Consider the following 27,058-nt stretch of genomic DNA (forward strand, 5'->3'; position numbering starts at 1 on the left):
ATGCATCTCTGGCATCTGCGGGAAAGCAGGAGAAGAGTAAGAAAAAGGACCTCTCCAATGTCAAGTGCTTCAACTGTGGGGAACTGGGTCATTATGAGAACTAGTGTCCGAGGAAGAAGAACAAGGGAGAGGCATATAACTCTAAGAAACGCCAGAAAAGGCGGAAAAGGAGGTAGAAGAGGATGACGATTATGCCATGAGTTCTCATGTACCTCTAGAGAAGAGGTCGAGAGACATTAAGCAGTAGTCAGGAGGACTACAGGCGATGAGGGGATGGATCCTCGAGGAACCCAACCTCTTGGATTATACCTTGCTACGGGAGCCCCAAAGAGAGAGTAGCAGGATTGGCGGTTGTCGGTAGAAACGGATGCGGATGAAGTGGTAGAGAGTGCTATAGTGCAAGAGTCCTCGGGAAGCACGAGGCTAGCAGGTTGCAACAGTGTGACAAGCACAGAGAGTGTTGAAATAGTGTAGGATGGACTAGAGATGTTTGTAGTGGTGTGAGATGCAGGGAGTTGTTGCAGCAGTGTAGAGGCAGTAGAGGGAGCACTTGTTAGTGGGAGAGAGAGCTTCAGAATCGGAAGTGTTTTTCAGCCTGAAAAAGACGTCAGTAGTTGGGTGGATTAGTTATTTACTTCTCAGTAACTAAGTTGCAGTGCAATAGTAGTATGCAATAGCACAATGCCACATGATGAGAGGGGATTGCAGTGCAAATGCAATGTTGGGAGAAAGGACCAGCAACAACACGGATCCAACAATGGGAGTGGCAGGGACATGGGAAACAATATAGCATCCAACAATGCAGAGGATGTTGGGTGGGGAGGCCTGGCATCAGCACATGTATCGACATCATATAATCAGAGTGATGCTCAATGTGGAGTATTACTAGAGCACAGTCCTCGCTAAGAGGGAGTGTTGATTTTGGGTAGCATCGGATGCGCTCTAGCCATGAAAATTGGTGGAGAGGCTAAAGCACATGATATCTCCAAGGCCCATAAATGGTTTGGGAAGATTCTTCCTGGTTTACGAGATATTAAAATAAATAATATTTTTAATGGAGTTCCTAAGCCTAAACTTAGGAAAATAAAAATATTAATGGGTATTAATACAAAACTAGGTTAGAAGGTTCTAAATGACATGGATCAAGCCAAATCTAATCTTAGTCATTGAAGGACCAACAGGAAAAGTATAAGAAGAGACTTGAGGCTCAGTTGGAGAAGACACCAGAGTGATTAGTCATTCGATTTACTAGAGCAGGATTACCAAGTAGAGTCGAATCAGTGATCAACAACGAGGTGCAATAAGTACTAGACAGAGAGGCAGAGATAGTGCCAAGAGACCAGCGCAGAGTTAGAGAAGCAGACACAAAAGCCAGAGCAGGCCACACAGAGGCCAGCAGAGACAGCGTAGAGGCTAGAGGGCCTGTGTCATCCATGCAAAGTGTAGCAGTAGTGACACAGAGGGTCCTAGAGGTTGCGCAGTGCCTCAGAGGGCTGACGTAGAGGGTTCTGAGGCTGACACAGAGGCCAGGAGGGTTGACACAGTGCTTTAGTGTTGCTGGTGAGGGTTTCGTGGGGCAGGTTTTCTGAATACCTGCTTCCAAATAGAGAGGTATTACTGCCAGTTATTTTTTCTCTGTCGGGTGAACCAGTTTGGCACCCAGTTGTACTCAATGATATACTGCATAATAATATAACCCTCATAATTGTTGCATCGGTTTTCCCACATTGGGTTTTTCCGATGACGAGTTTTCCAAAAATAATGGTGTCACTTGTGTGTTTTCTATTTATTTCATTTGTTGATTCTTATATGGTTGAGACTGTATTATGTTTATTTTGATGTTTATATGTTTAAATAACTTTTTTCCATAACGTTAGCATGATCTAGATCAGGGTCAACAGAGCACAAATCAGTGCATGGATTTCCCTCAGATTGTTCCAAGGATTCTTCCACAAGTTCATCAATTGGCATGGCAGTGGCAGGTTGATTCTGTAAGATATTGTTAATAAGGTCATCTTCAACAAGCTGCCTACCTCCTACAACAATGTCTAAAGTACATACTGGGTGGAGGGATGTCTGAATAAATTATCCTTCCCCATCCTCTATCCACAAGGGAAAGTCATGCTCAATAGAAGTTTGAGAAGGGGGATACAATACGAGCTGCTTTGAGAGATGCCCATTCTTGATGGTCATGTTCCCAACCCTGTAGCTAATGTAGGCAACAATTGTGGCGAACCAAGGTCTTCCTAGGATGAGAGGGTAACCATTAAACTTAGTTTTGGGTTGGAGGACAAGGATACTCCCATGAGTCGATGGAGACCATCACATACTCAATAAATCCTTCAGGGGATACTATGGAGCTATCTAAAAGCTACAATATTGTGGTGGTTTTTCTCAAATCTCCTTGGAGGTTGAGCTTGAGCATGGTTTCTTTGGTCATAACATTGATTGTAGCCCCAAGGTCAATCAAGATATTAAGGACCATAATTCTATCAATGTGCACATCCACCACTAGGATACCAAGAACCAAGTACTTTGGGGATATCACTCTCCCAAGAATAGGTCAAACAGTTTCCCAACAACATTGATAGTGGGGGTATCTCTTCTTCTTCTCCCATGTCTTTTAAAACATTCTTCCTTGATAAGCTTGTTCTAAATGGGGGCATATTTGATGGCCCAAAGAAGGGGTATTTCAACACACAAGTTCTTCAATCCTCCCAGAAGTTCAACCTCTTCCAGGGTGTGTTGTTTAGGTTGGACCAACCTTTCAGGATAGGGAGGTGCATTGGATTGAGCGGTACTATCTTACTTCTCATCTTCTCAAACCAAAGGTTAATCTCTTGGATTTCCACAACATATGTAGGATAGGATGTCTCCCCACTGTAAACCTATTGTGCCTTTTTATTGTTAAGGCAGGAGGTTTGGCTTCCTGAGACCTCCATCCTTGTGATGGGTTGCCCCATTGAGGAGGTTGAGATTGATATTCCTGGAAAGGTGGGTTGATAGGATGATGGGGATACTGAGGAGAATAGGACCAAGGAGAGGGAATGGACCATGATAAATGAGTTTAAGGGTACCAAGGTTGGAAATTTGCATCATGATTTGGATTATAAGGAGGATATTGTGTACCTTACATGCCTTGTTGATATGGCCTAGGGCCTCCTCTGGTTGATGAAGTAGAGTTTATCCATGCCATTTTATTCCCCTTGGTATACAACTTTTAGGCCTGACAGAGAGGGCATTTGTCTATTGTATGATTTTCCTCATAGGCAAAGAAAACTTCTAAGGTGTGCAATGGACATTCATTTCTAGGATGCCTCTTAGTGCATCTAGGGAAAAAGATAGCTAGTTCCCTTTCTGCTTCCTCTTGCTTCATTTCAATCTGCATCGTGTCCATATGTAGAGAAAAATCATGCAACATTTAATTCTTTAAATCCTCCAACATGCTCCCTATCTCATGTTTGATGGTTGAGTCAGAGAAAGACGAGTTAGTCAAGCTTTGGTTGGACCTTCCTTTTTTCCCAGTAGCCATGGAATGGTTCTTGAACATTGTCTTGATGTCATCATAGGTTAGCTGGTAAATTTCTCCTTCAGATATCATATTGAGGGTCTCCAATACATCCTCCCTAATCCCTTAGAGAAGTACTAGCTTGAGTGACTCAAGGTCAAGGGTACAGTTTGCCCTCCTATAGTCAAGTTGGAATATTTCCTCATAGTCCTCTAAGGATTCATCTGGTCCTAGGGTCATCCTAAAGATCTACTCTTTTGTCATTAGGTAGTGATGTTGCCTCCAGGTAAGCCCATAAACCAGCACAAGGTTGCATCTTTGAGGGTGGATGGAAACAAATTCAACTTCTTTTCATCAGAGGTATAGTCATAGGTCCTATAGACAACAAAAAACTCAAACATGAATGTGTCAGGGTTCTTAGAGGTTAAGACATGGAAGTTTGGAAGGTAGTAGGGATGATATTTTTCATTCTGGCCTCCCCATTATCTTCTCGAATGGCAAAGAACTCATTTGATCTATTTTCAAGCATATCTTGGATAGGTGATATAGGCTCTTCCTCCTCTAGGGGTTTTTCAAAGATTTCAAGTTCCTCACCCAAAGGAATGTCTAACTCCCCTATGGTAAGAGAGGGAAGTTCACAGTGGCCAAAGAAGAACAATGGTTGGATTCTTGAAGGGGTGGGGTTTTTGGTATGTATTTCCCTTGATTTTCCCTATTCCTACAAGGCATGAAAGAAATAACTCTATTTTTTTTTTAATTTTCTCCCTTTTTTTGAAGTTTTCAAATCAATAATACAGATGCAAAATATAAAAAAAAAGATAAGAAACTTCTAAGTAGAAACAACACCTACTTGGAGACCTTCCCGACATCGGTGCCAAAAAAGTGATGACCCTAGTATCTCAACAAGAATGTTGAGACTCCCAAGGCTACCAACTTTATTTATCAACCCAAGGTTTGTACGAACTTAGAGGTGGAAATGCTAGATGCACGTTAGGTCAAGCTCTACTCATGTCACCTTCAGTCAATGAATCAAATCAAGGCATACAAAGACCACTCCTTTTACTAGATTTCAAAAAGAACTTGCATGAAAAGACAAGAGTCTACTCTAATTGTAGGAAGGTAAACATTATCCTATTTGCATAAATGAAAGTGCCATTCATCAAATGTAAATACTAACTACAATTGCAGGAAGGTAAAAGACTGTACTAATTGCAAAAATGAAATATGCTAGTCTACTTGCAGATGCAAATCAAGATTCTACTTGTGGAATGTAAATCATTACTCTACTTGTAAAATGTGAAAAATTGCTTGAAAAAGGAAACTTGATCTAAACTGTATGACTAGAAAATCTAAGAACATAACTTCAAAAACTAGGTCTAATCTACTTGCATTGAAGAGTTTCCCTTCTTATCACCAAGTTCAAGATAATTTAGCTTTAGTAATAGAGTCCTTACACATTGCATAAGAGAACAATCTTTGTGATTCAAATGTGGAATTTTTTTACTAATTCTAATTGATATTATGTACATGCAATGAAGGAAGGATGGGTCTAAAGTGGTCCTTGGTCCTCCCCAACCATGGATTCAAAGTTTGGAGGTCATTATTCAATCCCAAGATACAAAAATCAAGCTCTTAAAGAAAATATGGTCAAGTTTAGACAATGCTACAGGATGCTATAGGATTGCTACAAGATGCTACAAGATTGCCCTGTTTTGCTACAAGATTGTATCCGAGAGCATCCTGAGGGTATTAAAGGTATTATGAAGGTGGTAGAAGGTAAATAAAAGTGTATGAAGGATATGTGAGGCCTTTTTCCAAGCTTAGCACCCCTCAGAGGCCCATCTTTCACAAAATTACATGCTCACGGTGTCCCCCAATGACCTTGAAAAGATGATCTCGGTGGCAGAATTTGAGAGCAGTATGAGGTGTCAAGGAGGAGGATGGTGATGACAAAATGGATGTAGGATGAGTGTGCCAATCCTTGCAAGTCACTAGTAGTACCTGCAGACTAACAATCAACCCCTTCTTACTCTTGGAAAGAACATAAATCTAGTGATCAAATTGCAGCAAAATAAATCAAGATGGAAAGGATGAGTTGATTTTTATTTCATCAAGAGCTACTTTATCCTACAACATGCATCTAATCCATATGCAAAGACATGATCTTAACTTCTATGATGCAGAAAAAGAGTATGTAAGAGAATTATAAACCAAAGCCTAACAACTTTCAAAGGAAAACAAACACATATTTTTGGCTTGTTGTTGTAGACTCCTCAACCACACTTCCCATAAGAGAGGTGGTAATTAGGCCTACAACCACAATTTTTGCAATCTAACTTCTGCCTAAACAAGGAAAGAAATACCACTACTCAAACAATGATAAAATAAAATACATAAGAGAGACTAGAGCCTCTGGGTTGGGCCCTAACCCAAGGGTCTCAACCCTCCAAAAGTTAACTCAAATATAGACCAACAATGAACCTTTCATTAATAGGAAATGGAGTTCAAATACATCATATCAAAACGGAAATAACAGTGTCATGCACTTGGCTCTCAATAGTTCTTCCTAGCTCCAAAAGTTCGAAGCCTAGTGAGATCTTGGGCTCGTTTACTTATACAAAATATGTCTGGGGGGGAAATCCCTTGGAAGGAGGATTTCTTCCCTCCAAAACCTCGAAAATAGTGGATCTAGCTCCCTTAGATCCTCGCATGCACTTGATTTCATCTGCTACCAGTGGACCTTGAGTTGTTGATGAGTGATTCTAGGAATCAAGTCGAGTTTGAGGAGAGTAAATGCAGTGGACAAGTCTCCTACATCGCCTTTAGATGCCTCTAACGTGCATCTGCATAATAAATGTACTCAAAAATGTTATTTTTCCTGCACATTAACCACATTAGATGATCCAAAATGGATCCTAAAAACCCTCTAAGTCTTCAAAATAAAAAAAACTATTGCAAAAGAAGAACTCTTAGAAATGGTAGATTACACTATCGGGAGTGAAAAAACATGAAGAAGTAGTGGAAAAACAGAGTATCGGAGGTCAAAGAAACGATGCACAGGAACTGTCGGATCTGGCTGATCAATGGTCCAGATCCTATCGGCATATCGCAATCGGCAAAGGCTATCGGAGGCTATTGGAGGCTACCATATGAAATATGTGAGAGCAATCAGCGTGGGTCAACAAGGACCGTCGATCAAGCGCACAGATCGACAACTCAGGTTAACCCGCAATATCGCGTCGGCAAAATACAGTGGAGCACTTATACAAAGGCCCGGGGACTATGCGATGTGCGATTGCGATATCGCAATATCGCATCGGAGCAATGCAAAGGAGCGGGGCCGATAACAAATGCGACTGTGATAGCCAGACCCGATAGGATTATGGATGAAATTTAATATATTTTGAGATCCGTAAAAAGGTGTTTTTTAATGTAAATTCGTGTTTTCGTTAAATAAACAAAAACCAAAGGAAATGCGAATTGGGCGATATAACGGACCCGAAAGGGTTTTTAGACGCCACGAAATATGTTTTGAGTTCTGAAATGAGTGGGATTTTGGGCGGGCTGTAGGCGGTAAGTCGTATTGGCTAGGCTCCACCCGAGCCCATACACTGGCTGCCACATGGCTAAGCACCAGAGAGAGAAAACCACCCTTTTCAGGCGGGTAATCTCCGGGCACATAAGCCACCCGAAATCGATAATAACAGTTGGATCAACGATGATTTGCGATAACACCCAAAGACGGATCCGAAGGGATTATAGGGCGGAATCGATAGTATTTGAAGTCTGAGAAAAGGCGTTTGGGAAGATTTTTACAATGTTTTAGTGTATTTCTCTGTGTAAACAGAGAATGACTATTTTGAGGATTTCAAAGGCGCTGATGGTCCTTCCATTATAGAATAGATGGCCACCATCCCTGAAGGTGTTTAGCAATGATTGCTAACACTCAAAGGGGGATTTGAGTGGATAAAGGCCAGGAGCTAGAGAGCCTAGAAGAGGAAACGAACAAACAACACCGATTGGCTTAAAATCCATAGAAGACAGAAGACAGAGACAAGCAGTGTTGAGACAGAGAGAAAACAGAGCCAGAGAAGGAGAGAAAGAGTCTGTGTACTCAGAGAGGCTTGAGGGATTCAAGCAAACTCCTGCTGTTTTGTATATGTTGTGTTGAGACTCAAATTGAGCTCACATTTTGTAAAACTCTGCTCTTGAAGACATAATAGAGAGGTCACCACTGAAGGCTGGACCAGGAGACGTAGCCCAAGAGTTTTGGGTGAACTCCATATTAAATTTGTTGTGTTATGTGTGTTTGTCTATTATGTTTCTTTAACTGCTTCCTTGTCTATGTTATTCACAATCTTATCGATCCATTACACTAAGTAATATAGGAAAATCCATGCACATGAGTATGTAATACCTTAAAATTAATCTAAGATTGTCATTTTCAGATCATTAGACCACGAAGTATGACAAGCACCCTTTAGTCTTCCTACTAAGCACATTATAGCCAAAAAATGTAAATTAATGTGAGGAAAGAATATTTTTATAGGTTGGAGGATAGAAAAATGGGCCTTAAAATATACTTGTTGATGGGACCCATCACTTGTCACTTGTTGTTGGAAAGGCCATGGTAATTTGTTAGAAGTGTAATACATGACAACATGAACAACACGTACATTGTTATGAATAATGGCAAGCACACATAATTAAAGAGTGAATGTAAGACAAATGAAGTCATGTTGGTGATAATGAAAGAATCTGCAAATTTGGCGAAAGAGACAAATGAATGCTATGCAATTACGAAAAGAAAGTAATAGGGCATCAACACAAGAATGTGATGAAAAAGAAAAGTGTTTTATGAAGTATGAAGTTCCTAGTGAAGTAAAAAAATAGTTCTTGAATAGTTTAGATATGTTGCACAAGAGGATGGATCAACAAGACTATTGTCAAAAAGGAATACTTTGTACGAAATTGACTTAATCTTGATTGTGAATTTTCATAATCAAGTTACTCACATGGTGAGCTCACTTAAAATATAAGAGTTGAGAAAATAAGGATTCAAGTTGTTGTAAAAAGGTTTGATTAGCAAGAGTATGACCCCATGTGTAGTTCCAATCCTAATAGCACCAATAAAGAATGTCATGAACCCAAGAAGTTGATTATATGAAGTTGAGTATATATGTAATAAGTTCAAATGCATATGCAATAAGGTATCAATTGGGTGTATCTCAAATCGTTGTGAGAAAAAATTATTAACCTTCCCACTTAAGTTCAAAACCCATATTTTAACAGATATCCTCTTATTGAATTATATATATATATATATATATATATATATATATATATAGAGAGAGAGAGAGAGAGAGAGAGAGAGAGAGAGAGAGAGAGAGAGGAGTGTATTTAATTATATTCTTCCATGAATTACACCACTTTACTTTATATAAGTCATCAGTGCATAAACATTGTTTTATCGGGCAAATATTAAACATCATCCAATGATTTGATGATTAACTCACTGCTTTTCCATCTTGTCTATTAATATTAAATAAAAATAATATGATATTCAATAACGCCTATGAAAAAGAAGTGAGATAATAATTGACTTCTGCCTAATGTTCGATATTTTATCAGTTGCATTGGAAGTTAATTCAGATCCTACTACCTCTCTATGCAGTGGCATTCAATTTTCTGTCACTGAGTTCTTAGACACCGCAACCTTCACTGCTTTGTTGATTTATCACTTTATAGGGGTAATTTTCCAATCAAATTCAACCCCCCAAAAATTATGCAGGCCAATATTCTGGTGTTAAAATTATCAGACAAGGCATTAAGGTTGCATAAACCGCATGCCAATATTTTGTGTGTTAGAATTATCAAACAAGGCACTAAGGTTGCATAAACCATCAAATTTAAGGAAATTCCTATCTCCTATTTCCAACTCTATAGAAAAGTAAATGCGCTTTGACATGTGAGGCACCTTATTACATATATATTTGTCATGTTTTATACACATTTAAATCATCTATGTGCTCTTGGGGTATTTTAAAAATGTTTTCTTTTAAAGATTTATAGTTAAAGGTTTTATATTGATAAAACAAAGTAATAGGATTTCTTTATATTTTTAGTTTCTTATTGGTTCGTGACAAATTTAGTTTCTTATTTGTTATTTCATTGTCATGAGAATGATCCATCCATACAAATTCAATTTCATTTAGTCTTAAAACTTAATAGTCGGTTGTTTCATACTTTTTCTTTTAATCGATGTGTTTGTGTTATGACTTCTTTATTTTATTATAGTTGGTGATCTCTGAGAATATCATGTTGAGTAATGGTTATATGATACCATGTGCAATGGATATTGATAACTATTACTTCTTCCTTAGTAATATTGATGTCAATTCTTTTGTCTTTCTTGGAAATGAGGGTGTTGATATGGTTTCATCTTTGATGGTTTTCCTTCATTTTGCACACCCATGTCATTAGTCTTCTTTTCATAGACAATGACATCCTCTAACCTTTGTGCTTGGTGGTTGATTACTTTGGACTTTGAGATAATAACATCACATTTAACATGTACATCCCCAAGCCAAAGCTCAACTTATTCAAATATTTTATGATCATTCTTGAATCTTTTATTCCTTCTTCTATACTTACAATGTGATGCCATCCATTAAATTCTTACATTCTTCTTCAATTCCAAATTGCATTTCTGATTTTACCTCATCAATATCTACTATTTCTCAACCTTCCTAAAAATTTCCTCTTCAATTCTTTAGGGTTATATTATGTTCACTTTTTTTGATAATTTCTTCATCCTTATTCTTTGATTCAAACTCTTAAAGGTTGTTTTTCATATTCCTAACATCTTTAAGCTTAGTTCTTGAGTATGCTTATGCAACTATTTTATTTCTTCATCATTGCTTTTCAATATTCCCTTGACTCATCGTTTTCCCACTTTTTGCTAATATTTTCTTGTTCCAATTTGTGAGCCTCCTTAGGAAGTGCTTCATTAAGGATCTGTATCTTAGACAATGTGTCACCATTCTTTTTTATTTTTTTCTTTCTCCTTTCAACTCATCTTGAGTTTTATTCATCACGTGGATTTTTTTATTCCTTGATCCATATTTTTAGAAGTTTTTTTCAAATTCCTCTTGCATGGTCCGTAATTTGATGTTTCCTTTGTAATTCTCAATAATTTATTAACCATTAATGAATATCAATTTCATCTCCACTCTACACTTATCATAGCTATTATTATTAGATATTGCTTAGGATCTAACCAAACCCCTCAACTTTCAGCATCAATATATTAGCAACTTAATCTAAATTAGTTATTTTTTTTTTCAAATGCATACCCTTATGTTTCCTCTCCCCAGTAACTTTTGAATCACCTAAATTGGATCCTCCAATCAAAAGTTGTGCTAAGATTGAGCTAACATGTCGTTTAAAATGATGATTTGGAAATTGTCTTGCTTATATACATTCAATCTATTATAAATTCATGAAGTATAAACCTTTACAATATATTATTTGAGATATTATTTTAAAGGTCCTAGTAGTCCCATTCAATATGGATCTTTCACCCAAAAAAAATCATGTTTTTATCACTAGAACTTTCTATTTTTCCCTATTTCGAGTGGAAAAAAAAATGCATAGACTTCCACATCATCAATACTTTTCTTCTAAGTATGAAATATGGATATCAAATATTTTGGTTCATATTTATCCTAATGCCACTAGTGAAACTCAATTTGGATCTCTCTAGCTTCATATATAATTATTTTAATGAGAGCTTATGTTTAAAGCTAGTTTTAGGACAAGTCAAGAAATTCTAACTTCCATTGCTTACAAATCCAAAATTATAATAATCAAAATATGAAATTAAAGTATATAATATTTCATTATCTTTTTAACACCCTAATATTTCATTATTTGTTTAACACCCTAAAAGTTTCACTCTTAGAAACTTTCTAATAAAAAAATAAAATAAAATTAGAGGGAAAAGCTAAAATGACTTGTTTATAGGAGCCAAACCAAGGAGCATCCTCTCTAATACCAAATATTTGAACCAACTCCTTGAAATGAGATAATAAACTTTACACAAGATGTGAACTTTAAGGAACAATTACAAAATGGATAAGAATGATGAGTTATTGTGTAACTCCTTAAAAATAAGAGAACCCATCTACATACACCAATAAATTCATAAATGCAAAACACATCTCTATCGCTCTCTCACTCATACACACACATAACTATTCTCACCCATTAACATACAATTAGCCAATTACATATACATTTAACTCCACATCCACTTTAAGGTCATATAAAAAATACCTTCATATGAGTTAGAATAAGTTGGAAGTTTCATATACATACAAAATCTCATTGGTAAATAATAAATAATATTCAACATCTAAGTAATAAATAATATTCAATATCCATGGCCTTTTATATTGTTGCATTTATATCTTCGAGTGTCATTTATATATTCATTGCCCAAAATATTTCACATAAGGTGTCTATAATTCCATAAGTTGGAAGTTTCATATATATCTGAAAGATTTTCTCATTTTTAAGTAATAAAGAATATCAATATCGATTGTTGCAAAATACTTTTAAATATTATTCAAAATATTTCGCACAAAATACCTAAAAAAATTATATTAAGTTTTATATTCCTTATTCATCCTCTTCATAGTGAAAATTAATCTCAATTCCATGGCATTGTGACTTTCTCTATTTGTAATACCCTCATCATACCTCAAAACATTATAGCATACTCCAAATTTACCTACACACCTCCCATTAATATTTATAAGACTCTTCCTTTCATATCACTTTGCCCGGAATCATAAATACCTTAAAACACTATACTCCATATATGAGTAATCTTTGTAATGTTTCTTACTAAAAGTTTTTCCACTAAATAATAAAATGCTCAATTTTATGGAAAAACATTTGTTCTTGGAATCTAGCCATTTTTTTGTCAAAAATATCTAACCATAAGAGTGTTTAAATTGTTTTTTAATCATGGAAATAGATTTAACACCATCAAAAACCCCTAGACACACAAAAATCCTGAAATTTAACAGTTATAATCTAAATTTCAATAAATTTCTACTAAATTTTGATAAAAATCTTATGAAAATATCTATTATTTTCTAATCAAAATTTTGACCTCATTAAACTATTCTAAAAATTAATATAATTATATTTAATACATCTTATAATAACTCTTAAAATCTCACTAAAGACAACTCGTTACGACACTGAATTAGCACACTTTATTACTTTGTACCATTTAATGCACCACTCTTATAATAGTTTTATTGATTTATGGCAAACACTGAATTAAAAAAAATCTATCACTTCATACCTTTTTGCAAATTGAAAACATGGATAGTCACTGTGCCTTTTATAGATTGAATCAGCTATTTTTGCAAATTGAAAAGCAGTCTCTATTGGAGATTTTGAAGCACTAAAGATTAGCAGTCGCATTTCAATCTCACACAGTTTTTTTGTGGATGATATTCTATTGATGGGTATGGTAAACAGGCAAAATGGTTATCACTATCCATAATCATAAAGAAGTTCGGGGTTGCTACGGGCCTTGTTCAAAACAAACTGAAATCTATTATCCTTTATGGATCATGTGCCGAGGATGATATCTCTTTTATTCAGAGTTGTTTTGAAGTGAATGCAGAAAATATAGAAAAGGGTATGAAATATCTGGGCTACCGACTTAAGCCAGGCAGCTATAAAAATGCAGATTGGATGTGGCTGGTGGAGAGATTTTATATGAAGATTAAGGGATGGGAAAATAGATGTTTATCTATGGGAGGCCGGATCATCCTTACACAGTCAGTGCTGACTCAGATGGGGATTTATTGGGCTCATCTTTTTTGTATTCCTCAAACGATTATCAATCTTCTGAATAGAGCAATAGCAAGCTATTTATGGTCTAGAGCTAGTATGAACAGCAAGTATCATTTAGTGAAGATGGAAAAGATCACTAGACCCAAAATCTTGGGTGGCTGGGGTATTCTTAACTTAAAGTTTTTTGGATGGGCTCTAATTTTGAAATCACTATGGAGGGGTATCAATAGTCGAAATATTTGGGGAGAGTTGCTCCGTTCCAAATATTTGAAGAATAAGGATTTTGCTTTCTGGGCTAGACAAGGAGAAATCGGGAAAAAAGGCAGATCACAAATCTGGAACAGCTTTCGAAAGGTCAAGAATATTCTCTTACAAAACTTAAGGTGGTTTTTGGAACTGGTAACAATATTATTATAGGAAAAGATTGTATTGTAGGAGCAGGTGAGGGGGTCCCAGGGACAATGAATCTGATAATGCACCTGAATAGAAGAGGGTTTTTTGTTTTAAATCAACTAATCTGGGAATGGAAAGGGAATATTCCAATATGGTGTGACTTTTCCCAGTTGAACTTGGCTGATCAGTATAAGCATGATTGGTTACAGCTGATAAAAACATTAAAGGAGGCAGGCATAAGTTATGACAGAAAGGGAGATCATTTGACATGGGCTGGAAAGAAGAAGATATCAGGAGAAGTTGAGGTGGCAGACTGTTACCTCAAAATTTGCATGAAGGAATTTCCTAATGGTGAATATTGCTGGTTTTTCAGATTTTGAAAGTAAATATTCCAATCAAAATAGTTACCTTCCTCTGGCTAGCTTGGCAGAACAAAAATCTTACATGGGCAAACCTACAAAAGAAGAACCACCATGGCCCTGGGATATGTTATCTATGCAGGAATAATTCTGAGGACAATGAGCACCTTTTTTTACATTGTCATAGATCTGTCAGCATTTGGAAACATTTCACAAACAAGAGGCAAATTCCATTCACCCAATTTAGTACAATAGAGGAGTGTTTAAAATGGTGGAGCACTCAGAGTAAAAGCAGGAGGATGCTTGCTTTGGTCACTTTTTGGGAAATCTGGAAAGATCGGAACCATCTGATTTTTGGTAACAACAGAGGGAGGGGAAACTCAATCTATGAATCCATAGAATAGTGGGTAGTTTTAGAACAGAATGAGAATACCAAGAAAAGTAAAAAGAAGAAGACAAAGAAGGGGAGAGTCCTAATTACAAACTACCTAGTGAGGTTCTTTGACGAAGCAGTTCAAGGAGCTAGATGTGGGAATGGATTTTGTTTAAAATTGACTGAAGAGCAGGAATTCTGGAGTCACTGGTATGGAGGAGAAGGAACAAGTATGGGGTCTATTATGGTTTATCAGTTTCTTAGATATCCCTCAAGTACTTTTTTCTTGGGGATTCCAAATGCATAATAGACCATGTTAATGGAAAGAACAACATTCAACAAACTTCACTACAAGGGTGGTTGAGTCATATAAAATGTATATGGAGTTGCTTTCAGAATTATTCCATTGGGCACATCGACTGGGCAAATATCAAAACAGCAGATGAATTATCGAAAAAGGGACTACAGGACACAGAAAAAGGCATGCACGTCATGATAAAAGTAGGAGCAGAGGAGACAAAAGTAGAAATTCTAAAAATGCCGGTATGGTATAGATCACTGAAGTGGATAAAAAATGCAGAACCTCATAGCAGATATGTTTATATTATATTTCTGTCTCTTTTTTTTTTGAAGTTTTGTATAATTTTGTAACTAATTTTGTATAGAAATCATACAAAAAAGAATCCATTAGGTATGAGATCTTCAGAAATGTGAAGGATCTGATCCATTTTTCAGATTCTATGTAAAAAGCAAAATGGATGAAGTACCATAATATTGTATCTTTTAGATTACTGCACAAATGAACTGTTAGCATATCTATCATGCTGTGTATATCCCAGGTTTATGAGGACAATCTGTACTTCATAAAAATGTATTGTTTTATTTCATAATAATAAAACAGACGTTTTTTTCTTGCTGAAAAGAAAAAAATTACTTGTAAACCTCAGGATTTTTCGTTGAGGCAAGGCAGAAATAGAATGGCCGGCTGTCGATTTCCCGGGTAATACAAGTAAGAAAAGAACTACGGGTAAAAGTCTCAACTCGATCGATTCTCAGGGCCGCAAGTGACTCCAGTTCAATGCAGAAGTTATTGATGGATGGTTCGTCCTAGTCATCCAACGATAGCAATAGAGCGGCCTGTTTGATCTTCACGGGGATATATTGGGGAGACCTGGTTTATTTGGTGTTCTAAATTTGTGACTGCCGGATATGGTGGATATGAGACGCAGTTGATCGGATCGTAGTTTATTTATCACTGGCACATAGGAAAATTCCGGAGTGGTCATCTTTTCGGCAGGTTTCCAGACTTTTCTTCAGGTGTTTTCATTACACCAAAAAAAATGTAGATTCAGTTTTTCAAAAATACTTGGGTACTTAGGTTCTTTGATGATCAAGAATATATTTGTCAAAACAAATTAACAAATTAAATCTAAAAATTGTTGGACACCTAATCCTAATGGGTTAGTGTGGAAGTCGAATGGACAAAGCAGTCCAAGAGACCTTGGGATCTGAAACCCAAGAGTCACAACATTGTATTATAAATGTACATCTGATGTTAATAAAAAAATGAACTCACATGATTTATCTTTCCTATTCTATGTTTTCCATGTGTGTTTAACATGGTATCAGAGCCGCTTGTTTTTCTGTGGCCTTTTTATGTGCATGTCAGTGCTGCACCTCTACCCATAATCCTGTAATAGTAAAACTGGCGTGCTAGATCTGCAAACTCAAATATATCAGTGTGGTCTTCATTACCTGTGTCTGAGCTCCCTTGAATAGCGCTGGCCTGGTATTCATTATCTGTAACGTTCCACGCATACTTGACACTACTGAGCACCTTGCCTTCCTGCACCTCTACTGCCTGACAATGTCTGCGCTGCTACTCCATATAATTAGCCGCTACACTGCATGCGCTCTGTCCTGAGATAATCTGGCCAGCACTACACATCTGTCCTTGTAACTCCTGGTCTGCTCCACTGCTCAGAGCGCAGGTCCCAGGGTAACAGTCTTCACTGCTATGGTCAGTCATCTGCGCATCTTTGCCATCATTCTCTGTGCATTTTATTCTACCGTTGAAGAATCGATTCGCTGCATTGAGGCATCCGAATCTGGTGGTATGAATTCCCTTAGCTACGCCTCCACCCAACGGCTCTGCAGCTCCAGTCTATTGTAATACTCTGTGTCAGACAAAATTAAATTGCGGTCCTTGGAATTTTGGTCGTTTTCAAATTGAAGCCCCTGGTTATGACCTTCATAATCCGCGTGCTGCGATTGCTTGACGTTTAACCTTCTGTGACAGCGTTTGTTGTGCCCTAGCCGGAGGTCACTGGGTTCAAACACATCCGCGTGAACCCATTTATCCATAACTGGTTGCTCTCTGGAAGAGTTTTAAATTGTATGCGCTCCATGTTCCTGTTTGTGTCCAGGGCCACTTCCAACGAAAAGTTTTCATTCGCGAAATCTCCCGCGATGTGGTGCTCGAGTAATGGCTGCAAGGCGATTGATTCAGGGTTCTAGCTGTCACTAAATTTTAGAAGCTCTTGTGATGATTGTGGAAACCTATATATCATTTGCGGCTCACTTTAGAACCTAAGGCTCGTTTTGCCTCTCTATTCGCTGTAATTCACAATGATGGGCACTTGCATTCTATGGCATTCACAATATTAATCTATGTAATTTACACAGTGACTCTATTTGTATTCATAGTGATCTCGCTCCTACATGTATGGTCTGGCTATCATATATAGTGATTCACATAGTCCTCACATTGGTTCATTTGCGCGTCAATCAAAGAGAACCGTTGCTTTTATTGAATTTGCTTCCATCGGTCTGAATGGAAGATGCGTGGATTTGATGCAAGAATTCACTTGCCGCTGATAATCACGCACAGCATTGGCAGCAGCCCCGCCTGAAAGGACAGCGTAATTTTTCCACAAAGCTCACGAGAAGAATATCTTTCGAGATCGGGATTCAAAAGGCCGAAGGCACTGATATCAAAACCTGAAGTGAAGGCGAAAAAGGTCAGAACATTGGATGCTTTAGCCGGTTAATAATGTCACTCAAATGCAACAGTCGAGGTCGGGTAGCAATTTTATTAAGATTGATATATTAGTTCTCTGCTCTAAGTTAATGCTTGCAATGAGACGTAAACCATAAGAGCATTATAAATATTTACACATAATGTTTCAATTTGTGGATACGCTGATTTAGATTATGATCCAATATTTTATCATTGCTGAGATTAAGTTTGATGAACGGCCACTATGTTTTACATCATTGGTTATATATATTTCTGCAAAATGGCACAATGGCTTCGATATAACAGTGGCACAATAGTCTCGGCATAATAATGCCTCAATAGTCTCGGAAGAGCTCAGTGGCAGAGTGTTCTCAATCTGTTCCTGGAAAGGGTTATCTCTGTGGAGCATCTATTTGAAATTGCTTGCGGCCCCTCTAAGCATATATCACCGAGTCTTGCAGCCCTTTAATCTCTGCGGTCGTGTGAATAATTTGAACCTATTTTAGACTTGTGTCATCATACTTCAGTGACAGAATCCACGTTGAAACTTTTTGCGGCCTAAAGTCTGGGCTCAAGCATCAAAGAACCAAAGTTTGTCTTACATCCTCACGGTCTTTATTTCTGCGAATTTTTAAGGTATAAGAAAGAACCTACATGAAGGGCATTATCACTATATATGTAAGGGTAGATCATTAGTCTATTTCCGGATTGATATAAGGCGGAGATCTTGTGTAATTGCGGCCTAGAAAAGAGAGCCGACCTTAAATGATCTGTGCAATCCAAGAATTTAGTCCAGCATATACTTGAGGCATTCGTATTGTCTACCCTCTGCGGCACATCTCAATTTGTCAACACAACATTGCAGAAATAAAGCAACATATCTGAAACTTTGGATCTTGATCATATGGGCTTTGACATCATCTATTATTGGCATCAGTTAACGACACTTGTAGATGTTATGAACCTGAAATAAGATCCATACTAGAAGACTTGAAAGAGTGATGCTTTTGATGCAGTAAATATTCATTGTTGGCCTTGCTTGTATCTTTATTTGATCAGTCATGGGGACTGTTTATATTCTTTAAAGTTGCAGCAATTTGGCATTATTTAAATGTGGTGTATTGTGCGTTGTATTTGAATGCTGGACTTATAAAACAGCATAGATTATTCCAGCAGAGAATTATATGTGCCCTATATCGGTTTGGTTTCTACATTACAAGTGATGTTTTTTTATATTTTCAACAAGATGGGATTTGTCTAGTCGTGTTAGACAGCTAAGCCTCCATTTCCATTCATCAATATTGGCGACAGACGAATATACACTGGGCATTCAGATAAATCATTATCAAAAGCATGTGTTGACACCTCTTCTGGATCTGGAATCAAGTTGATAGAGCAGAAAAAAGCAGTGCTACCAATTTCTGCCAATGGTTGATGTACATCTCTAGCCTCTTGCTCAGACTCTCTGAAGATCCAGCTTGAGGCAGCTGGCTTCTCTTCTCAGTTGCAAATGTTGCAGTTGCTGCTGCCCCAGTTGTGGAACTGTATTTAAAACTCATTATAGTTTCTGTTCCTTGATTCATTTGCTGCACATTTTTCTGTGTCTTTGTACTGTGAGTGGGCGTCATTTTTACTCATTGGGTCATAGTTGTAATCAGTGTTTTAAATGGGTGTAATTTTGACAATGAAGAATATGCCTCGAATTACTGAAATATTAGAGTTATTAAAAACTCTGATATATTCCTCTAATCATGAAACATTCCAAATCAGCAAAGGCTCTCTCTCAGAAATTCAAACATGTCTACAATATGCACAAGAGAAGATCGATTTTTTGCAGCTTGAATCACAGCTACAGCAAGAAGAGCTACATAAAAATAGACACCATTCTGAACCTGTTTCTGTTCAAGACATTGATACAACCACCCATCAGCAGCAAGTCATTAATGTTACTGTTCATTCCAATAAAGCAGCAGTTGTATATGCAGATGCAGAAACTCAGTCTGCACTTCCCAAGCCCATCATCAGACCTTGGGAACAGCTTGTCCACAACAAGCACAGAACTGGTCTTGGATATGACAAGGACTTGTCCTTTCATATTCCAGACTATGCCAAGCCCATTCAGTTTCAGAGTGCTGGATTCATTCATGACAGTTCAGCTTCAGCTGTTCCAGACTCTGCCCCTCTTCTACAACAACAACAACAACAACAAAAACAACAGATCGTGAAATTCCAACACTGTGATCGAGTTGGCCATCTGAAAGATCACTGTTTTGATCTTCATCCATGTGAGCACTGTCATAAAACCAACCATTCTTCACACAGATGCTTCAAAAACAAACGTCCTGCAAGAACAAAGATTCATCTTGGATGGATCGCTTCTTGGCAATGGGCATCAACAGCCAAGAAGATATTCCAAACACATGTCAGAACTTGTTCCAGAGTATTGAACAGTCTTGCAGTTGAGTTTTCTCCATCTTCTCACCTTGTATCTGACAGGGGGGGAAATGATGGTCATCTACAAGCTTCAAAGTCACATCAAGCGAGCCTGAGCCACAACCTGCCACACCAGTTTCAGAGTTGTAGCCAGAGACAAAGATGCCTAAACATGCCTTCAGTTGGCAATCTGGGACACTTCCTCTAGCAGAAGACTCCAGCTTCTTGCCAGTTTTGGAAGAATTCTAGGAATTGCAGAGTTGTTGGTCATCCTTAAACCATCACAGATTAAGAACACTTCCTCTAGCAGAAGACTCCAGCTTCTTGCCAGTTTTGGAAGAGTTCCAGGAATTGCATTAAGCATTCCAGAGTTGTTGGTTATCCTTAAACCATCACAGGTTGAGACTTCCCTTTTCAGGTTGAAGTTTTACCTTTTATGTGGGGTGAGACCTCCCTTTTATGGTTGAAGGTTTCTCTCTTTAAAACAATAGGATCACTTCCTCTAGCAGAAAACTTCAGTTTCTTGCCAGTTTTGGAAGAGTTCCGAGAACTACACTAAGCGTTCCAGTGTTGGTGGTCATCCTTAAACCATCGCCCTTTATACCAACATTTCATAGAGCACATTCAGCCTAGTGCTGCCATGTATTTTTTACACATTTTGTATTACAGCTCTTTTCTTGGACTCATACATAACCCTTCGGATTAAGGGGGGGAATGTTGGACACCTAATCCTAATGGGTTAGTGTGGAAGTCGAATGGACAAAGCAGTCCAAGAGACCTTGGGATCTGAAACCCAAGAGTCACAACATTGTATTATAAATGTACATCTGATGTTAATAAAAAAATGAACTCACATGATTTATCTTCCCTATTCTATGTTTTCCATGTGTGTTTAACAAAAATAAACCAAAAAAATTCTGAAACCACATTTAAAAAATATTCTTTTTTTTTTTGCTGCAATCAATAACCGATACCTTTTTCTACATTAAAACCTTTCAATTCCGTTCTACCATCCATAGTAGCCGTTTTTATTTCCAACGGGATTCAACTTAATTGGCAGTCCAGGTATTTTTGCAGAAACATTTACCAAGGTGAATGGTAGGTGAAGATTCATGACTTATGTATTATGAACATAATTTTCGCTGGTAGATCCTCGATCCTACATAGACTCATTTTGTTTTTGTTATAGCATTTAAGTTTACTTTGCCCAAGATAGTCGTAACGAAGCTTCTGTACACTTTTATTAAAATAGTTTGGCTGGGCTTTTGAGTCTTTCGATGGTGGATTTATCATCTCGGAATGGTCTGTTCCTACATTTTTTATTAGTTGGGAAGTTGTTAATGGAGGGAGTAAATTTGTTTCGGGAGTTAAAATTTAGTTATTTTTTTCTTAAAAAATCAGATAATAAAAGTGGTTGAATTTTGTTTTTGATGATGTAAATGAATTTGGTACCATCAAAAACTATTTGTTTTTAGTGAGATTTTTTGGAAGTGTTCTGGTGGGTTTTTTCCGTCTAATTTAGTAGAAATCCATAGGAATCATTGAAATCACAAGTTTGATAGGTAACCCCTGCACAATCAAAGTCCCCTAGGGATTGTTTAGGTTGCTAAATCCATTTATACAGTCAAAAACCAATTTAAATAACACAAATCAAGATGTCACCTCAAATTTTTTTGCCGCACCTGAAAGTCCAAAAAATAAGACAACTCCCCATCAAAAATCCCAAGGGCACCAAAAATCTTGAAGTTTGACAACTGTGCCTCAGATTTCAAAAAAATTTGCCATAGACTACCCTTTTAGTTGGCGTTAGACATTCTGAAGCTGTCAGCCCCTCCTCTTTGTTATTGTGCCAGGTTGATGGTCTCATGTTTTCTATGGGCTCTGAGGTGTCATAATGAATGAAATATGGGATCACTAGCTTCTTTGTTTTTTTCCTTTTGCAATTCAATCCTCTTATTATTCAAATTAATGATGAGCTGACCCAACTTATTAACAGTGCCCTCACTAAAAAGACAATGGCAATGCCAAGGAAACGATGTTAACATATTGTTGTAACTTTCTCTAATGTCTCTGAAAGCAACACATTCCAAAATGAAATGTTTTTCCGATTCCATTGCGTTAGAAGTGCAAAAGGTCTTTTCCACTTACGTGTTTCCCACCATAATTGATGAGAGTTAATTCTTAATTAAGCAATAAAGATCTTTGCTCTCCATGGAATGCTAGTTGCAATGTACTCTTTTTATTGGAGATCACATGTAGGATTGAATTCTTGAACATAATACATTTTTTTTCTATCAACTCTTTTCCCTATATATTTAAAAAAAAATTCTCCATAATATCCTGGCTATTTGTAAAACATGTATTGATGTAAAATATCCCTGTGTTGTTTTATTTCGTATTTATTAGCTCTTAAATTGTGGGGTATTAGCTCTTAAATTGTGGGGTTGTGAGAACAAGTTTTTCTGGCATGGTTTTTTCTTTCTATCTGCAATCCGTCGGCGGGGACAAGATTTGATCACACTTATCTTGATCTCTTTATGTTCGGATTACGGGGCTGGTTCGTTGGTCTTGTGGGGTTGTCGTTGCTGGTCGCGTACGTTCTGAAACCTGGAGCGGACATGCAGAGTTTCGACACTCCAGAGATGGAAGAGGTGATCAAGATAACAGTGGAAGTTGATAAACTGTTGAAAGATAACATATCCCAACATAGAAAACTGACAAAAGAAGTTCCAGGATATAGACACTGAAACTGAGTGAAAACTTAGTTGAAACAGAGCTCAAAAGGATTCAAAAAACTGCAGAGTATGATGTGGATTTAGGAAGAAGAACCTATATTATAAAAAACCAAAATTTCTACCATTTTAGGCCCTGGAAATGGAAATCCTGGATCTAGTAGTACTTTAAACCGTATGAAAACGTTAAAAATAAAAAGCCAGTCGCTAACATCACACAGATAATAAATAATTTTTCTATTAAAGCACGCAATTTGAAAACTTTTAAAATTCACTTTCCTAGATGTTTAAGGATATTTAAATTTGTTTTTAATTGAATGTTAGAGGATAAGAATCATATATCAAAATCCCAAAATCCAGAAGCCACTCACGAACATGATAGAGACCATAAAAGTTTTGAATAGTTATTTTTAAGGATGTTTAACATTGAACGTCATATTTTGTATTAAATTTTTTGGTTATCCTTTTCACGAAGATGATAGATATCATAAAGCTTTTTGACTGGTTCTTTTTTAAGATGTTTAACTGCAAACGTCATATTTTTTCTGAAATTTGTTGTTTGTACTTTCCAATTTCGTACCTAACCTTATGGAAATAACCAGAATTATAAGTTATTCAACGTTGAATCAAATGAATATAACCCGACCGAAAAAACGTAAATTTACAAGCCGATGAATCTGTCAAATGAACTTAGCCTTATCAAAATGAATAAATTATATTGAATCAACTAAAGAAGACTGGTCGATTTTTGAGTCGCCACATATTTGTTGCCATTGAATTGGAGTCGCTAAGCATTAAAAAGTTCTTTTTCCCGTTGGAGGACATTCACATTAATTCTAGGAAAAATGTCACCATCAGGAAGAAGAGGGGTCAAAATTCAAGAAGGTGTCTTCATGCTCTCCTCTATCATCTGCTTTGACCTCTACATTCCAGGAGGCATAGGCTGGCTTTATTCTTTTTCCTAGTGCGATAGTGGATAATGAAGCTTTTGGTTCCTAGGTCCTTAAAGGGATTTCACCCATTTTAGACTTGTCCCCATGATTATTATGTCCATTAACATTAGGGGTTTGGGTAATTCCCTTAAAAGACATTCATTTCATTGTCTTATCTGGATGCAAAAGCCCACAATTATCTTTATACATGAGATTATGGTGCTTCGGGAGAAGGCATGGGCCTTTTTATTAAAAAATTGTCCCAAATGGAATGTTTGTGCAACTAGTGTTGTTGGAAATTCAGGGAGATTAGTAGTGCTTTAGAACCCTCGAATCATTAATCTTCGAGCATATAACTCTTTTGCAGCGATTATTCTTTCACGATTTACAAGAGGATCTAATATCTATCTTCATATTCTCAACATTTATGCCCCTTATTCTGTTAGAAGGGTATTTTGGAATCGCCTAAATTGTTGTGGTTTGTTGAAGTTAAGCTCCCTCATATTGGCTCAAGATATTAATTTGATGATGTCTGCAGATGATATTTGGGGAAAAAGAAAATTAGATACGGTGGAGGATTTTTTCAAGGAGGTGTTTGATCACAATATGTTAGTGGACATCTATCCAGACCCGAAAAGGCCTACTTGGAAGAATGCCCACATCAGATTAGATGGGATCTCTAAGCAATTTGATCTTTCCTTAGTTCATGCGTGATTGGTTGAAAGGCTAGGGAATATGCAATCATGGGTAACAAATTCCAATACGTCAAACCACGATCCTATTTTTCTGTAGTGGATTGGGAAATGTGGCAAGAATGGTATTGCATTCAAATTTAACCATTCTTGCTTAAAGGGACAGACTTTTGAAGCATTGGTTAGGGATTCATGGACCAAGCCTATATCTTCTGTAGTGACCTCCGGGATGTCTGTCACAAGTTATCAAATTTAAAGCAGGAGGTGCGAAGATTGGGAAGAGGAAAAAAAGAGCATTTAAAAGAATTAATCTCAATAGACATTAATCTAAGGGCATTAAATGATCTTACAAATCCAGAATATTTCTCACAAGGTTCTATGCATAAGATTATGCATCTTGAGGAGCACAAATGATAGATCTTAAGGTTTCAAGAGGAGGAATGTTAGCTGAAAATTCATGCAATATGGGGTGCTGAAGGGTATGCAAAATCATAGTGTAGTTTTCTTATTTTTGCAGTTGTCTATTTTTGGCAATTTTCAGGTCCTGAACTTTCCAAGTCATTTTGAGGCCCTAAACAAAGTTTTTTGGGGAAACAAAGTACTCAAAAGTTGTTCTCCTTGGATATACCTTTTTAATGGCATATTGTGTGTGTGAAATTGAGATTGTATGCCAAAGTTACGACCTTGGGAAGTTGACGTTCCAACTTACCCCCTCTGGGCCCAAAAGCCTTTGGTGCTTCATCTTCTAGGGTTAGAGTTTTGGATGTTTAGGGTTTCTTATTGTTTCTTCATGATAAAAATATCTTTGAACCTCATTGTAATACAGTTCAAAAGGTGCGTAGCCATCACATCTCTTCTCAGAGATAAGCTAAAACCATTCGAGTTTGTTTGCTTTCATTTTGCATGTAAACAGTGTCAACATCCTTATTTATTAATTGAAGTTCGAATTGGATGTATCTCTATATTTTGATTTTAAATATGTATTTCATTTTGTTCCCTTCTTAAATCTAGACCAACTTGTCTCTTATGTTCCTTTGAAGGGTACAATTTGGGCTATAGTCGAATCCCCCTTGTGAGAAACCAGTATGGATTATGATAATCTCTTATGTAATATCTAATTTTTGAAGATAATATAATTCATTCAAAAAAAATATACATTTTAAATTTTAGAGTTTCTTAATGCAAAACATAGGTAAACACACATCCATCTTCCCACCATGGCACACAAAAAAAAGAAAAAAAATAAAATAATAATAATAATAATTAAATAAATAAATATATTTTAACTTTACCAATAATATAATTAATTTCTACAAATATTATTATAAGTATATTTCTATTTGAGAGGAAAAATTGTATATATATATATATATATATATATATATATATATAATTTATGAAATATATATATATATAATTTATGAAATATGGGAATCAAGTGTGAGGTTATTTTGTTCCCAACTTTATCAATACACCATCCTAATAACATCTCATACTAATGACAGTATCATAAATCATTTTTCCATTCGAGATGAACAAAAATATATAAAACAACTTAAACGCCTTTTATTAATTTGTACACTCATTTTTCAAAGCAAGTCATGTGCATTATGTCTTATAACTGAGTTCTTTCACAGGAGCGAATTTTACAAGAAGTAAACAAATCTCTGCGCAAGAAGGTACATATTATAAGTAGAACTTTTATATAATCACCATTATAGTTGTTTTGTATACGAAATAACTATTTCGTAGAAGATGACAATGATCTAAATGGGCAAAATCTGTATGTATATTTCAGTTGCAGGAGGCCGAGGGACAGGCATTCAATGCCATGCAACCTCCCCCTCATGCATGGGATTCGCATGCAGTAGCAAATAATGCATATGCTATGCAACATCCATCAAATGCTGTGGATTGTGAGCCCACATTGCAGATTGGGTATTCATCAATATCTTCATTTCTTTATCTAGATTTTTTAATATACTTTGAAATTTGTTATAATTGTTTTGAATAGTAAACTTTATATGCAGACACTGGCATATGGATCACAATTCACATGAAATATTTGAACTGAACAATTATGTGACCAATTTTGTTGGTATGTTTATTGAGCAGATACCAATATGCCCCTCCTGAGTCCAGCATGCCTAGGCATGAGCAAGCACAAAACAATTACATGCAAGGCTGGATGGTATAATGTACCACCAATTTCTACTGACAAGCAGAAGTATTAATAAATGTCTGTATATATAGCTATGAATTTACAGTTGTATTGTACTTCCATTTTAATTCATGCTTTTCAGTAGTTTGATTGTAGTAACTTCACATTTTATTTTTCCCAAACCCTAACAACTTTGACTTTTAAAAAGTCACAATTTTATGCAACAATATTTGTGTTTATATATATAATTGCTTTTCTGTTTTCCAATAGAAATTACCTTTGTTTCTTGCAATTTATCTCATGGTTTATTCCACATCATTTATATTTTTCTTTTTATATTTAAGTTTATTTTATGTTTGAGATTTTTCAAAATTATAATTTTATATATATATATATATTAATTATTTCTTTTTAAATATTAAAATGGTAAATAATAGATGGTGATTGGGTGTTTTGTTAAGGTACTTTTTGATAGTTCAATTCCTTGATTAAGGTGATATATTGGACATGATGAAAAGTAGACTTGCCAAGCTTACAAATTTTTTTGTTGATCTGGTACAATTAAATTATTGAAAAA

General features: G+C 36.5%; 1 protein-coding gene across 2 annotated transcripts in view; it reads left to right on the forward strand.

Annotated features, from left to right (window-relative positions):
• The window catches only part of LOC149212045 (MADS-box transcription factor 6-like), a 179,009-nt gene extending 152,238 nt beyond the window's left edge, over positions 1–26,771 (forward strand). For both annotated transcript variants that reach the window (XM_089391660.1, XM_089391661.1), the window contains exons 7-9: positions 25,958–25,999; positions 26,119–26,258; positions 26,436–26,771. In XM_089391660.1, coding sequence (XP_089247786.1) covers positions 25,958–25,999; positions 26,119–26,258; positions 26,436–26,517 — 264 coding nt within the window. In that variant the 3' untranslated portion in view covers positions 26,518–26,771. The remainder of the gene's footprint in view (positions 1–25,957; positions 26,000–26,118; positions 26,259–26,435) is intronic.
• Positions 26,772–27,058: the final 287 nt, after the last annotated feature.

This window comes from Pinus tabuliformis, chromosome 1_1 (genome assembly GCF_031772625.1).
Source record: "Pinus tabuliformis cultivar Carrire ecotype Pingquan chromosome 1_1, CPIR1, whole genome shotgun sequence".
Lineage (NCBI taxonomy): Eukaryota > Viridiplantae > Streptophyta > Pinopsida > Pinales > Pinaceae > Pinus > Pinus tabuliformis.